This window comes from Lampetra fluviatilis, chromosome 3 (assembly GCF_964198595.1).
Source record: "Lampetra fluviatilis chromosome 3, kcLamFluv1.1, whole genome shotgun sequence".
Classification (NCBI taxonomy): Eukaryota; Metazoa; Chordata; class Hyperoartia; order Petromyzontiformes; family Petromyzontidae; genus Lampetra; species Lampetra fluviatilis.
Window position 1 is genome coordinate 17,802,850 of NC_136277.1, and position 15,985 is coordinate 17,818,834.

General features: G+C 43.0%; 1 protein-coding gene across 8 annotated transcripts in view; it reads left to right on the plus strand.

Moving 5' to 3' along the window:
• Positions 1–15,985, plus strand: part of LOC144953668 (unconventional myosin-IXa-like) — a 192,078-nt gene that overhangs the window by 140,895 nt on the left and 35,198 nt on the right. For all 8 annotated transcript variants that reach the window (XM_078884247.1, XM_078884257.1, XM_078884251.1 and 5 more), the window contains 4 exons: positions 11,879–11,959; positions 12,954–13,064; positions 14,291–14,413; positions 15,592–15,741. In XM_078884247.1, the coding sequence (XP_078740373.1) occupies positions 11,879–11,959; positions 12,954–13,064; positions 14,291–14,413; positions 15,592–15,741 (465 nt within the window). The remainder of the gene's footprint in view (positions 1–11,878; positions 11,960–12,953; positions 13,065–14,290; positions 14,414–15,591; positions 15,742–15,985) is intronic.

Below are 15,985 nucleotides of genomic sequence, written 5' to 3' on the forward strand. Positions count from 1 at the left end.
GAAGAGTGATGTTGGTGAGCGAGCGACTGCAGTAAATCATTGAGCGCTGAATGATAAATCAGTGTGACTGCTTTCATGTTGAAGTCTATCGAGCGCAGCAAAGGAAGGAAATGGGTGCTCCACACCAGATATGGCAGCAGTATTCCAACTTTGGCCAAATTTGTGTTGTACATTAGGGAGAATTGTTTGAAGTCAAAGGAGGGTTTTGGCACAGAAAAGTAAAGCTGCTTCAATGCCTCTTTAGCCAGATAAGTGAGATAGCCATTGCAATAGACGAGATTATTGTATCAAGCAGATGAATGGGTTTACTATGGCTGAGAATATCAGTGTCAAATATGATGGGAGAAACTGTGGAATGTGGCCAGCCTTGCTTGATGTCATTAAATGTTGAATTTGATAATGCAAAGGATAATGAAATGATTACCTTGAAGTCAGTTACTGTCGTACAAAGACGAGTTAAATCTCTATGTCCTCCAACCACTACCTGCAGGGAAATTTATAGCATGAGGCAGGGCAAAATAGTTGAACTCGGTACTAAATATTCATCAACCATGATGAGTTTTTTCCACATAGTATACAATGCATCATTTTTAAATCGCACTGCATATGCAGTGGCGCATAAACACAAACTGAAAAAGAATGACAGTTGTGAACTTTAAATTAATACTACCTTAAAAATATATATACAGACGATCTGATGTTCCAAAAATATGTTACACTTAAATTGGTCGAATCTGCAAATCACTACAATCAGCAGGAATGCAAGTAGTTTGGTTACAGTTCAGTGATCGAATCATCAAAGGTTCACTTCATATTCGTGTACACGCTTTTAATTGCTTGTGTAAGAGTCAACGTTTTTATGTAATTGCAGCTACGAGAGACTACTGCTTCCACAATATTAAAACGGTATAATCTTCAATCAAACTACGACAGCAGTGGCCTGTACATGGACCGCACAATAATTTGTATGGATCTCAGAAAAAATCTAAACAAACACATAATCCTACATTAATTTTATTTCGAGCCGATGGCAAATAGAAATGCCTGACTAAGAAGTAATACATGAGTAACATAGTAACGTATACCAAATCTATGGATTGAGTACTTTACGTCTCTGCTTTATCGTGGTAATTATTGGTCATAGCTTGCTTGTGGATTTCAGAGCCAGTTGAGAGATCCACCAAAATAGATCACTATGCTTGGTGTATTGGACACCACTGAGGTACTCCAATTCGTGAAAATGTGTTGAATCTGGGCGATTATTAAATCAGGGTCTGAGGGGGTTAATGAATCATTACACCATTATTGGTAGTAGAGTTTGAAGATATTGTCGCATTCTTTATATGTTTATTAAAAGGCCTATTAGAAGGAAATCTCGTTAAGAAAGGTTTATATATATAAAAAAAACATGCAATAGAGAAGTGAGCAGCCTTCCACTTTGAAGCAAATGAAAATGTTTGTAGCAAGCTAGAGGCCACTGCTGACCATAGAAATGGTAGGCGAAAATTGGCCGCGCATTGTGTGGAGATCTATGGGTGGCTGAGAGAGAGGGTGGGGTGGACGAGTGAGTAGGACAAGGTTCGTAGATATTTGGTCTGAAATGGGAGTGGTAGCAGCTCACTCGTAATTTTCAAAGCAAAGAAAGTGTTTGTAGTCAATGCAGGTTGCAGATAGGAAGACGAGTAAATTTATTGAATGTTTTAATTTATTGCCGCATACAAGTTTTAGTAAGGCAGCTTTCATGGCATCTCCTATAATGTAATGGTGGAGGTGATAAGATGAAACTTTAATTTGATAATGGGGGGTAGGTTTACAGTGCTGAAAACCCCAAGGAGGGAATGTGATCCCAGAGTGGAGAGCATTGCCACTGGCTTCATGATTCATTGCGAGTTCTGTGATGTCTGTGGGTGGTTTTTTTTCACGCCACACCTCAACAAGGCATGCTACAAGAGCTCTCGTGGAGCAGACCTGGTTTTTCAGGTCTTCTGACAGTCCCCAGAATAAACATGAATATATTCAAATCACAAATAATTATATATTAAAACGCTATCAATTTATATTGATTGAGATGGGTCGCTGTTTTAATAGTCTCACTGAATGCCTGGTTTAACAGGAAGCATTCGTTGTTGCAGCATTTTAACCTTATGGCGGTACCCCGGGGTTCCATGGTACCCCGGTTCTCGCATCATGTCCGTGATGCAGTCATTTTTAGTCTGTTGATGGTCGGCGATGTGGCAATCGACTCATCTCGACGAGCTGTGCACGATGCACTGTTCAAAGTTGAAATTTTCGATAACGGATTTTTATGGTCATGTTTGCTGACATCGCGGAGTGTGGCACTGATTTCGGATTGATTGGCACCCCAGTCGCGGAGTGAAGTACACCCCCCTGGAAAAAATAGTGTCCCAGAAATAAAGTATTTAATTGCCTCGGACATTTTGTATTATTTGGTACCCCGGGGAACCGCCATAATGATCATTTATTGATGTATGTTATCCCCTGTTTATGGTGTAAAAAAAACATTTTAAACTTGGTCTACCATATGAAAAACCCTACCTTTATTACAAACTAGTGGTAAGTAGCCGATGCATTTCCCTCATACACAGTTTATGAAATATAAGTGTAAAAGAGTGAAGAAAATATGAAGTGATTTTAACCCCGTGCTTTTAACATATAAAATGTATACAGGTTTCCCTCACTTAATGTAGTAAATGCATTCCATAGAAAAGGGCAAATAAAGTGAAACCGCACGGGACAGTTGCCGGTTAGCGCATACAGTACATAAAGTACACACAATGTTGCCCCGTGTCCGACCGCATAGCTGCATATGAGTGAAATCAAATTGCATTGAGGGATCTACTCAGTGGTATAGTATTGTGCACTACCCTCGTGCACAATACTGCAAGATGCAAAATTAAATAACCTATTGCGCATCATTACTGACACAATGAAACCCACACCAATCCCCTGGCTCCCTGTTCCAGTGAACAATCTGCCACCAAATATCCACAGAGACGTACACACTGCAAAGAAGTTTTTATGTTTTTCTTGCCAACGGTAACCTACACATCAACAAATACCTCAACAACGTTGCTCGCCACCACTTCAACTCCCGATCTCCCTTTTGGGATCGTCCTGTCACCATCATAAAATGTCATCTAGATCCAGAAGAACGGTGACAGACAGAGTGGAACAACACGGATGTCCAGAATAATAAACACCTCATTCGAGACCCAAACATCGCACCTCCTCGCTTTGACATTCCTCACACCTCCAATTCACGCAGTTGGCTATGTACAGTGTGACAGAGTTATTCTTTGGTTCTTTTTGGTTAAGTCACGTCTAAAAATAAAATAATAAATTAAAATAACATATTACGACGTTTCGATTGCAACACAAGCAATCATCATCAGGTATAAAAGAAATAGCAACAAAAAATCTAACTAGAAAACTATAGACATACATACAAGCAGACAGACATCACAACGGCACACAGAGAGAGGACACACATCGGCACAAAGAGGATTCCTGCAGTCACGAAAGCTCCTAAATTAAGTGTGACAGAGGTTCAGCATACAGCTAACCACGCACAAACCGAACCCACATAAAGCTAGGGAAACCTGTATGCACTTATATAAATTTGTAATCATGGAGAGTAATGTTTATAGGAAAATATTCTACATATTTACACGCCAAATGAATAGCAAGCATAAGCTAGAGGATAAACGGCTTTGAGAGGAGGAGGAGGAGGGGAGGAGGTGGTGGAGGAGGCATTTGTTTTAGGAGCGGAGATGACGTGCCAGAGAGCAGGGTGCGATAGGCGAGATAAGCCAGGAGGGGCAATGCCATGAATCCTGAAAACTGCCACTGCAATCTTGAAGTGAATCTGAGACGTGACATGAAGCCAGTGCTAATGATCATAATACAGGAAGAGCATGATATAATTACAGTAAAAGCTTGTTATTTCAGCATTTCATCATTCGTAATTGGGGATTATTCGGCACAGCTGTGTTTTAGGCCTATATACAGTATTAGTATTTCACCATGAGCTGAATTGCCTTACCGAATGGTCCAATTTCGGCATGCACGTGGAGCCGCGCGCCACGATCACAACAATAACTCATGTTTAGTGGCAGCACGCATGGTGAGCATTAGTGCAGACCTGTCGCTTTGGACTTGACCTTGTTTGTGCACTCTGTGCAAGCAAACCCTCTCAGAAATGTCATCTACACCTACATCAATAAGTAATGGAAAGGGACTGAAGTATAAATCCCTTAGTCTGCGAGACAAATCCAAAGTTTTGGGTAGAATTGATGCAGGTGTGCCAATGCGTATGGTGTGTGAAGAGTTTTAAATAAAAGAAATCACCTTTTACAACATCGAGAAAGGCCGGGAGAAGATTAGTACCATTGTACATAATTCTCAATATTGGATAATTCGGTAAAGCCATAGCCCCATGTGTGTTGAATTAACGAGGGTTTATGCTTCCACACATGGGTGAGGAATCTTGCATCGACATTATGAATCATCTGTCACCTAGAAATGAGGGACTGTGGGACACTGTGGAAGAGTAAGATGCAGTTGTTCAGGAACATATGCGTGCGATGTTACTCAGGTGCAGGTGAGAGGGCTTCGAGAGCTGGAATATGTGGTGGGGGGTAAAAGGAAGCCCGTGGTTTTTCGGAGATACACACTTGACATGGAGACTTTATATCGGACAGACCTTTTATGAATACTCTTTGGTTCTTTCGGTAAAGTCACGTAGTTAGAAACTGATGACGACCGCTTGTGTTGCGATCGAAGCGTCGTGATTTGTTTTATTTTATTTCTAACTACGTGACTTTACTGAAAGAATTTCGATTTAAAGCTTTCGTGACTGCAGGGATTCATCTTCTTGGTTCTTTCGGTAAAGTCACGTAGAAGGGAAGTAATAAAATAATAAAAATAAAACATAATAAAACAATTCTCACGACGTTTCGGCCACAACGCAAGCAGCCATCCTCAGGCGAAGAATGAAACACCCCAAGCTTGGAGCGTATATTTAAGCTGGGTTAGAGGGGGGGGAGGTGGGAAGAAGAGCGCCTAAACAAAATAATTTGCATATCAAGAGGAATTCAGCATATGGAAAATGCGTAGGAGGTGGGCGGGGGGGGTTCCAAATCAATACTATGCCCGTGCATTATGCAGGATTAGCAGCATCAAAGGGGGGGGGGGGAAGGGGGGGAGCATTAACAAAGGAAAGGAATGTTAATAGTATGTAGCTGTAGTTACTAAACAACCACGTAAAAAACTACAGTATAAACTGCATGACAAACTAAAGTATAAACTACATAGCATCATCAGTAAACTTACTATACTCTACAATAAGCTGAGTTACTAACAGTAAGTAATACATGAAAAATTCTACGTTGTAAAAAATTATATAATATGCTTCCATCTAAACTTTATTCTCTTACATCACACGCGTCTATACCGTACTATATACTTCCATAGGCAAAACCAACATTAAATTACATACTGTATTGCTATAAACCACCCTATACCTTATACATTTTTAATATAACACTATGTATTATTCTACCCACCCTAATGTGTATCAAAATGGTTTATTACGTCCTTCCAGTGATTGCTAAGCCAGAATCCATCTTCTCGGTTAAAATTGTCTCTGTGTTTGTAAATGTGGATCGCCTCATGTACGAATCTCTCATGATAGCCAGATGGCTTGCAGAGAACCTCTGTCTTGGAGAAGTCAATGTCATGTGAGCCCACTGAGTTGTAACAGTGATCTGCCACGGCTGAGGTGTTTGTCCTACAGTGTTTCAGGTCAGCTTTATGTTCACGGATGCGGTCCGAGACATGTCGTTTGGTTTCCCCAATGTAACTGCTACCACAGAGGCAACTTAGTTTGTAGACACCAGGGTACTGTATGTCTGGAACCACATCTTTTACAGACGGTACCAGATCACGGATTTTATGTACTGTGTTGAATCGGACCTGGATCTTGTGTTTAATCAGGATTTTGGAGATCTTTTTTGTGACCCCAGCAATGTAGGGTAAGGTGATGGTCTTGAAAGGCTCCTCAACAGGATCCTTCTTGGTGGTTGGAGTGATGGCTTTGCGGATTGTGTAGTCGGAGTAACCATTAGCCTTAAGAGCTTGGCGTACGTGTTTGAGTTCACTGGAAATGTGTTCATGGTCGGAGATGCATTGGGCTCTATGATATAGAGTCTTGATGAGGGAATTCTTCTGGGATGGATGGTGGTGGGAATCCGGTTTTAGATAAGCATCCGTGTGGGTGGCTTTCCTGTAGACAGAGTGGCTCATTGAACCATCAGGTCTCCTTTTGATTAGGACATCCAAAAAGGGTAGCTTGCCATCATTTTCGACTTCCATGGTGAATCTGATGGCTGGGTGTATGGAATTGATATGGTCGAGAAATTGGTCTAGAGCAGGCCGGCCATGTGGCCAGATGACAAAAGTGTCGTCTACGTACCTCTTCCATAAGGTCGGGCGTAGAGTGGCAGTCTGGATGGCGTCCGTCTCAAATTTCTCCATGAAGATGTTGGCTACAACCGGAGATAAGGGGGAGCCCATTGGGGTGCCCTCAATTTGCTTGTAGAAGGTTCCATTCCAGGTGAAGTATGTATTGGTTAAGCAGTGTCTCACCAGGGGGGGTACCCCAGCATTCAGTCCTTGATGAACCAAGTCTTCAATGATTGCGATGGTGTCAGGCACAGGCACCTTGGTGAACAAGGAAACCACATCAAAACTGACAAGCAGGTCGTCTGGGGACAGGGCAATCCCCTTGATTGTTGATACCAGGTCAGTAGAGTTTAGTACTGCAGAGGTGGTTTTTCCAGTGAAAGGCCGTAGGATTTCGGACAAAAAACGAGCCAGTTTGTAAGTCGGGGAGTTGATAGTAGAGACAATGGGACGAAGAGGTGTATCTTCTTTATGTATCTTTGGCAAGCCGTACAATCTTGGTGGCCTGGCTGCAGAAGGTTTCAACGAGAACTGTTTGGTCTGATCAATTAATGCGGTTGAAGCAGAAATGATGTTGTTGGTTTTGGAGACGAGGCTGTTGGTGGGGTCTCTTTTTATTTTTGTATAGCTGCCATCGGTGAGTAGTTCTTGAATTTTGTTGTTGTATTCTATTTTGTCCATGATGACAGTGGCATTGCCTTTGTCGGCTGAGAGGATGACAATGTCATCCCTCTTTTTTAATTGAGCTAATTCAAAACGCTCATCTTTGCTGATGTTGCTAGCTGGCATCTTAGCGTTTTTGAGGGTTACAGAGATTTCCGATCTTGCTACGTCTGCAGCGATGTGACTCAAGCCCTTGAGAGCTACATCTACTCGAGCAATTATATCATTAACTGGTATGTGTCTAGGTGTGACTGCAAAGTTTAGTCCTTTAGCTAAAACGGATTTCAAACCTTCAGAAATAGGACTGTTACTGCGATTAATTACGACTTTGTTAACATCTAGCTTTTCAATGTGTGGGTCCGGTTTCTTGTTTGAGAGGCGGTTGAATTTGGAAATCAAGTTGTCCTTACATTTAGTCGACATAGCGGCAGCTGAAGAGGCAGTCATTTTTTCCACATGTTCCCAATCCGATGTGGACATTGTTGCACTCAAGGATAAGTGTGATTTGTAGAGTGTCTTGTCTAACTGATCTAGTTCGGTGCGCGTAAGTCTGATTTTCTCTGAGATAAGAGCTAAGCTAGTTCTAGACAGAATTCGTTTCGCATTAGAAGAAGTTACAGCAGCAGATGTTAGTGTAAATGCGTTCGGTATTACCTTAGAGTCGCGGCATCTCTTCAGAAAGGTGAGAGACTCGATTAGCTGAGCCTTCTTGTCCCGGAGCTTGTTGAAGGATCTCAAAGTTATGTGGAAACCCTCCCCGTAGAGGCGGTTAAATTTCGATTTAAAGCTTTCGTGACTGCAGGGATTCATCTTCTTGGTTCTTTCGGTAAAGTCACGTAGAAGGGAAGTAATAAAATAATAAAAATAAAACATAATAAAACAATTCTCACGACGTTTCGGCCACAACGCAAGCAGCCATCCTCAGGCGAAGAATGAAACACCCCAAGCTTGGAGCGTATATTTAAGCTGGGTTAGAGGGGGGGGAGGTGGGAAGAAGAGCGCCTAAACAAAATAATTTGCATATCAAGAGGAATTCAGCATATGGAAAATTTAACCGCCTCTACGGGGAGGGTTTCCACATAACTTTGAGATCCTTCAACAAGCTCCGGGACAAGAAGGCTCAGCTAATCGAGTCTCTCACCTTTCTGAAGAGATGCCGCGACTCTAAGGTAATACCGAACGCATTTACACTAACATCTGCTGCTGTAACTTCTTCTAATGCGAAACGAATTCTGTCTAGAACTAGCTTAGCTCTTATCTCAGAGAAAATCAGACTTACGCGCACCGAACTAGATCAGTTAGACAAGACACTCTACAAATCACACTTATCCTTGAGTGCAACAATGTCCACATCGGATTGGGAACATGTGGAAAAAATGACTGCCTCTTCAGCTGCCGCTATGTCGACTAAATGTAAGGACAACTTGATTTCCAAATTCAACCGCCTCTCAAACAAGAAACCGGACCCACACATTGAAAAGCTAGATGTTAACAAAGTCGTAATTAATCGCAGTAACAGTCCTATTTCTGAAGGTTTGAAATCCGTTTTAGCTAAAGGACTAAACTTTGCAGTCACACCTAGACACATACCAGTTAATGATATAATTGCTCGAGTAGATGTAGCTCTCAAGGGCTTGAGTCACATCGCTGCAGACGTAGCAAGATCGGAAATCTCTGTAACCCTCAAAAACGCTAAGATGCCAGCTAGCAACATCAGCAAAGATGAGCGTTTTGAATTAGCTCAATTAAAAAAAGAGGGATGACATTGTCATCCTCTCAGCCGACAAAGGCAATGCCACTGTCATCATGGACAAAATAGAATACAACAACAAAATTCAAGAACTACTCACCGATGGCAGCTATACAAAAATAAAAAGAGACCCCACCAACAGCCTCGTCTCCAAAACCAACAACATCATTTCTGCTTCAACCGCATTAATTGATCAGACCAAACAGTTCTCGTTGAAACCTTCTGCAGCCAGGCCACCAAGATTGTACGGCTTGCCAAAGATACATAAAGAAGATACACCTCTTCGTCCCATTGTCTCTACTATCAACTCCCCGACTTACAAACTGGCTCGTTTTTTGTCCGAAATCCTACGGCCTTTCACTGGAAAAACCACCTCTGCAGTACTAAACTCTACTGACCTGGTATCAACAATCAAGGGGATTGCCCTGTCCCCAGACGACCTGCTTGTCAGTTTTGATGTGGTTTCCTTGTTCACCAAGGTGCCTGTGCCTGACACCATCGCAATCATTGAAGACTTGGTTCATCAAGGACTGAATGCTGGGGTACCCCCCCTGGTGAGACACTGCTTAACCAATACATACTTCACCTGGAATGGAACCTTCTACAAGCAAATTGAGGGCACCCCAATGGGCTCCCCCTTATCTCCGGTTGTAGCCAACATCTTCATGGAGAAATTTGAGACGGACGCCATCCAGACTGCCACTCTACGCCCGACCTTATGGAAGAGGTACGTAGACGACACTTTTGTCATCTGGCCACATGGCCGGCCTGCTCTAGACCAATTTCTCGACCATATCAATTCCATACACCCAGCCATCAGATTCACCATGGAAGTCGAAAATGATGGCAAGCTACCCTTTTTGGATGTCCTAATCAAAAGGAGACCTGATGGTTCAATGAGCCACTCTGTCTACAGGAAAGCCACCCACACGGATGCTTATCTAAAACCGGATTCCCACCACCATCCATCCCAGAAGAATTCCCTCATCAAGACTCTATATCATAGAGCCCAATGCATCTCCGACCATGAACACATTTCCAGTGAACTCAAACACGTACGCCAAGCTCTTAAGGCTAATGGTTACTCCGACTACACAATCCGCAAAGCCATCACTCCAACCACCAAGAAGGATCCTGTTGAGGAGCCTTTCAAGACCATCACCTTACCCTACATTGCTGGGGTCACAAAAAAGATCTCCAAAATCCTGATTAAACACAAGATCCAGGTCCGATTCAACACAGTACATAAAATCCGTGATCTGGTACCGTCTGTAAAAGATGTGGTTCCAGACATACAGTACCCTGGTGTCTACAAACTAAGTTGCCTCTGTGGTAGCAGTTACATTGGGGAAACCAAACGACATGTCTCGGACCGCATCCGTGAACATAAAGCTGACCTGAAACACTGTAGGACAAACACCTCAGCCGTGGCAGATCACTGTTACAACTCAGTGGGCTCACATGACATTGACTTCTCCAAGACAGAGGTTCTCTGCAAGCCATCTGGCTATCATGAGAGATTCGTACATGAGGCGATCCACATTTACAAACACAGAGACAATTTTAACCGAGAAGATGGATTCTGGCTTAGCAATCACTGGAAGGACGTAATAAACCATTTTGATACACATTAGGGTGGGTAGAATAATACATAGTGTTATATTAAAAATGTATAAGGTATAGGGTGGTTTATAGCAATACAGTATGTAATTTAATGTTGGTTTTGCCTATGGAAGTATATAGTACGGTATAGACGCGTGTGATGTAAGAGAATAAAGTTTAGATGGAAGCATATTATATAATTTTTTACAACGTAGAATTTTTCATGTATTACTTACTGTTAGTAACTCAGCTTATTGTAGAGTATAGTAAGTTTACTGATGATGCTATGTAGTTTATACTTTAGTTTGTCATGCAGTTTATACTGTAGTTTTTTACGTGGTTGTTTAGTAACTACAGCTACATACTATTAACATTCCTTTCCTTTGTTAATGCTCCCCCCCTTCCCCCCCCCCCCTTTGATGCTGCTAATCCTGCATAATGCACGGGCATAGTATTGATTTGGAACCCCCCCCGCCCACCTCCTACGCATTTTCCATATGCTGAATTCCTCTTGATATGCAAATTATTTTGTTTAGGCGCTCTTCTTCCCACCTCCCCCCCCTCTAACCCAGCTTAAATATACGCTCCAAGCTTGGGGTGTTTCATTCTTCGCCTGAGGATGGCTGCTTGCGTTGTGGCCGAAACGTCGTGAGAATTGTTTTATTATGTTTTACTGAAAGAACCAAAGAGTATGGATTCCTGCAGTCACGAAAGCTTCAAACCTTTTATGAATTTGAAGGATCTCAGTTTTAGCAAGATTTAATTAAAGAAAGATGGTACAATTAATCTAGTCTGAGATTGCATCTCGACGGGTTTCAAACGTGTACATTGAGGATTGATTTTAGGTGGCCATTAAAAGTGTAAAGCTGTGCAAAAAGCACGGAAATGTTCCACCTTAAACTGGATATGATTTTAGCCATCGTAAGGAGAGAAATGGGGAAAAAAGCAGCCATGATTGATCCACTGCTGGATGAAGGCCTCCCATAAGCATTTCCATCGAATTCAGTACCACATCATGGCAAGCATTGATGTAGTATTGTGGGACAGCCCAGAGATACAGGGGCTGTTGAGATGACAGGTCATGTGTTGCATCGATGATCTGAGGGAAACTCGCTCCCCTAAACAGCACAGACCATTGGAGTTTTCATTGAGTTACAGTGAAGTAGTCTAGAATCTTGGGGTGGGTTACCGCTTCATAAATTAAACTTGTGTATAATAACTAAAGCTGTATATTCGTTTTACAATCCATTCTGAACTTGTTTTAACATCTCTCTTTGTCTGTGTGTTTAGCATAACGTGCACACCACGTGCGTGGCCCTGCAGCGCATCAAAAAACGTTAACCCCGTGTGGCCATCGATGGCTTGTGTTCGCGTGTGCAGACGTCCCTCAACAAGCTGATGGAGACGCTCGACCATGCGGATCCGTTCTTCATCAGGTGCATCCGCTCCAACGCCGACAAGGTGAGGGAGCTGGTGGCAAGCGCGCGCCGATTGCTGTTCTTGGCGCGGCCATCCGTGGCCGAGAGCGCCGCTGTGCGTTTTCAGGGCCCATTAATCATCCAAGCAAAAACAGATTTCCATGTTGGCAAATGGTTTGTTTTAGTTAGCGGCGATTCTAACAGAATGTATGTTTTTAATGTTACGTAACAGGTAGTGTACACGCCATGTGTGTTATATATATGTATTTTGTTACGGTACATTTACATGTTATGTTCACTGGGCACAACTTTTTGTTATGGCTACAAAACTGTGTTTCTAAGGAGATTTGCACATTTGGAGTTAACAGGGAATCTTTAATTTGTATGACATTTGAAAAGCAACCAAGGAAGCGATGTAAATTGTCAGGAATTATATCGTGTTTACATTGAGTTAATGTTAGAAACAACACAATTCTGTGATGCCTATTTTTTGGGTCTTTTGGTAAAGTCACGTATTTTGTTATTTTCTTTGAATCTATCTACGTGGCTTTACCGAAAGACCAAAAGAATATGAATTCCTGCAGTCATGAAAGCTTTAAGTCAAGATTTCTGTGATGTCGGTTTAGGCTTATGTTAAATCTCTTGTTCATAAATAATTAGCAGATTCATGGTATTTTAAAACTTTTTCATCATGCCTTCATAATCACGCCTGGTAATTAATATCTCAATGGCGAGATGTTAACTACCTCGCTTGGAGATTGCATGTTCTCCCCGTGGTTGTGTGGATGTTTCTCTGGGTCCTCCGGGTTTTCCCTGCACATTTAGAAACATGCGTTTAGAGTATTTCGCTGCTATGAATTTCAATATAAGCCACTTGGTTGAGCTATCATTCGTGGCCAGGTAGCTTCTGAAAAAAAGATATATAGCTCAGTGGGGCCTTACCGGATGAAAAAAAAGTAGTTTATAGTGAACAGTTTAATTGGTTATGATGGTGTTTAAACCCAGAGAGTGTGTGTCTGTGCGGTGCGTACCTCCAGATGCCTCTGAGGTTTGATGAGAAGGTGGTGCTCAGGCAGCTGAGATACACGGGCATGCTTGAAACTGTGCGCATCCGGCAAGCCGGGTACAGCGTCCGCTACAGCTTCAAGGTAAAGACGGATTACTGGTTCATCCATTGCGTGTGAGTTGCCAGCTGTTTTTCCCTGCACGTCTTACCGTTTTCTTGTTGTCACAACCACGTAGAAGAAATGGGCTCCATGAGCCCCAAAGCAGCTCTGCCTCCAGTTGTCGGTCGTCACGTTGGATATGCAAATAAGGCTACTTTAAACGAACTGCTGTTACATATCCTTTAACGTCCCAGTAATTGATTTATTGAATAGGTGAGCAGTTTAGTTACGGGAATTGTGAAATATTCCCAACAACCGACTTCTAGCTTATGTCTGATAATTCTGACAGCATGCATGATTTCTATAGTGAGGTTATTGCGAAGCGGTTCCTATCTCCACCCTAAATGAGACAATTAGATTATTTGGTGCTGATTTAACAGTTGTAAGTAAGTGACATAGGAATTGATCAATACTAAAATGTTGTTCATATAATGGCAATATATCATCTGGACTCGGACAATAGGTAAATGTTTCTGCAAATATTCTGCCAACTGGACCTCTGAGATGGGAATAAATCCGTGTTCTGTCACCCAGAATTAGCTTGTGCCATAATTTTGGTTTCTTTTGGTCCGTCTTAGATGTGGGAGCGGTGGTGGAGCGATTAGCACGCTGCACACGGCCAACACCAGTGACAATTAATTTACCGGGTCTTGGGCCTCTCCTAGGTCGACTCGGCCTCAAATTAGTACTTGGTGCCATATGTAAAAATCTAAATTGAGAAGGCTAAGGCGCCCAGGCATGGCGTTGACCACCCACCCCTTTGTGTGCCGTGCCGGCCTTTATAGGTGCTCGCTAACGGCACTTGCGCCTACATTCTGATGAGGATATTGGGGGGGGGGGGGGGCTCTTTGTCTTGTGCAGATAATGCACACATCTACTGTTTGATATTTAACAAGCCACTTAAGAGTTGCTATTTGTGTGTTTTGGTCAATTTAATGATGCATTCGTTTTGTAGCTCTTGATGTGGCATTTGAAACTAGCGCCTCAAAGTACCTAATTTGTTGACTATTGTTTGAGGTTCATTAATGCCTGTACGCCAGGAGATGCATGTCGCTAATGTCTCACTACTTTACTCCGTGGCTTTGGGAATGAAACTACAGGCCTCGTACAAAGTGGCACAACGGACGGTGTTTTACCAGCCTATTCGGCCACCGACATAGACTTAATAATCTCCGCTATTCACCCTGAACATGTTTGGTTTTGTGTAGCAATTTGCACAGGTTTTCTACGTGCTCATGCCTCATAACTCTGGGGAAAGCAAGGAGAACATCACCAACTTCCTCAACACAATGAGGCTGAATCCCGGCAATTTTCAAATCGGCCACGCGAAGGTTTGTTTACTTACGCGTTGCGGATACCACTGAAATCCTTGGTTTATTTTATTGGTCTCTCTGGGTTCTCAGTTTAATAGGTTTTGATTCAGGGCAAGATTACCATCATGGCTTTGGAGATACTCCAATACTGGGTTGCATCTACGGTCATACAATATTTATTAAACAAGGAAACTGTCAAATGATTATGATAAAATAAAATGTTTTGTGGTCCACATTAATTTAAGCGTGCCATGATCTACTTCATTTTAATAACTCGTTCATTTTACGCTGCCTTTTTATAACATCATCGAGTGTTGGGAGAAGCGGGCACGCAGGAGAAAGTGGTAGTGTAGTGGTTAGCGCACTGCGCTATGAACACAACGGCATGAGTTTCACTCCTTGCCATGGCTGTTAACATCAGTGGTGAGTGATATTTCACCCAGTATTGGTCCCCTCCCCTTCACCAAACTTAACTCGCAAGTGTGCTAAGGTATGGGCAAACAAACCCCCATGACCATATAACATGGGTATCCTATCATCCAGCAGTGAATTGAAAATGAGCTGTACGTTGCCGTTATTATCAAGTGCTTTTAATATATTCATCTGTCATACCCAATAGTCAGGCTATGGTTAAAGAGCAATTTGTACATTTTGTGCTTCGTTGCTTTACTAAAACCCATTTTGTGGTTATATTTTTCACGGCCATGTATTTCACAAGCCATATGTCCTTTCAGATTGCATCCCATCATAATGATTCAACGTCTCAGAATAATCAGATAAATGTGCGTTTAGAAATGTGTTTTTCAGACTGAGTAGACATCACAATGCCCTACACAGCTTTGACAAACTCGGCAATGAGGTTTCTCTCGCTATGAATGTGAAGCTCATTGCTCAGGCGGCTGCTCACGTAGCCCTGAATGTGCTCGAGGGAACTAGCCAAGAGCCCCTTGAAAAATATTTCTTTTGAAGTTTGATTTACGAATGGATAAAGCCTTGCCAAACATTCTCCTGGGCAGTGCCTTTTTCACGTAAATCATTAGTACATCGTAGAAGTACCCCCGTCGTGTGGCTCATCCCGCTCGTCTTGTGTCGAGCATCGCGAGGCCTCTGGTGGCCTCTGTGTGACTGTACCGCGCAGGTGTTTGTATCTGGCTGTGCTTCGCGCAGTTGTTCATGTGTGGCTGTGCCTCACCCAGGTGTTCATGAAGGAGAGCGAGCGACAGACCCTGGCGGCGGCGCTGCACACTGCGGTGCTGAGCCGCATCACGCTCATCCAAGGCTGGTTCCGTGCCGCGCTAGAGCGCCGGCGGTTCCTGCGCGCGCGCCAAGCGGCCAGCACCATCCAGGTGAGGGCGTCCCCTTCGGTGCTGTCGGGGCAATCGAGCACCATTGAGGTTCATGCCCCTGCCCCCCCCCCCCCCCCCCCGCTGCTTTTGTCTTACCTGGAGAGAAAACAGCCAAAATGTAATGGAGTCAATTTGCACCATTCTCTTAGCGCAAGGCTGACACGAGGGGGCTGTCACGCAGGAACAGTCTGCGGTAGTTTCACAAAAGCGGTGCGGGGGGGGGGGGTGAATGCCGCTTTGTGTC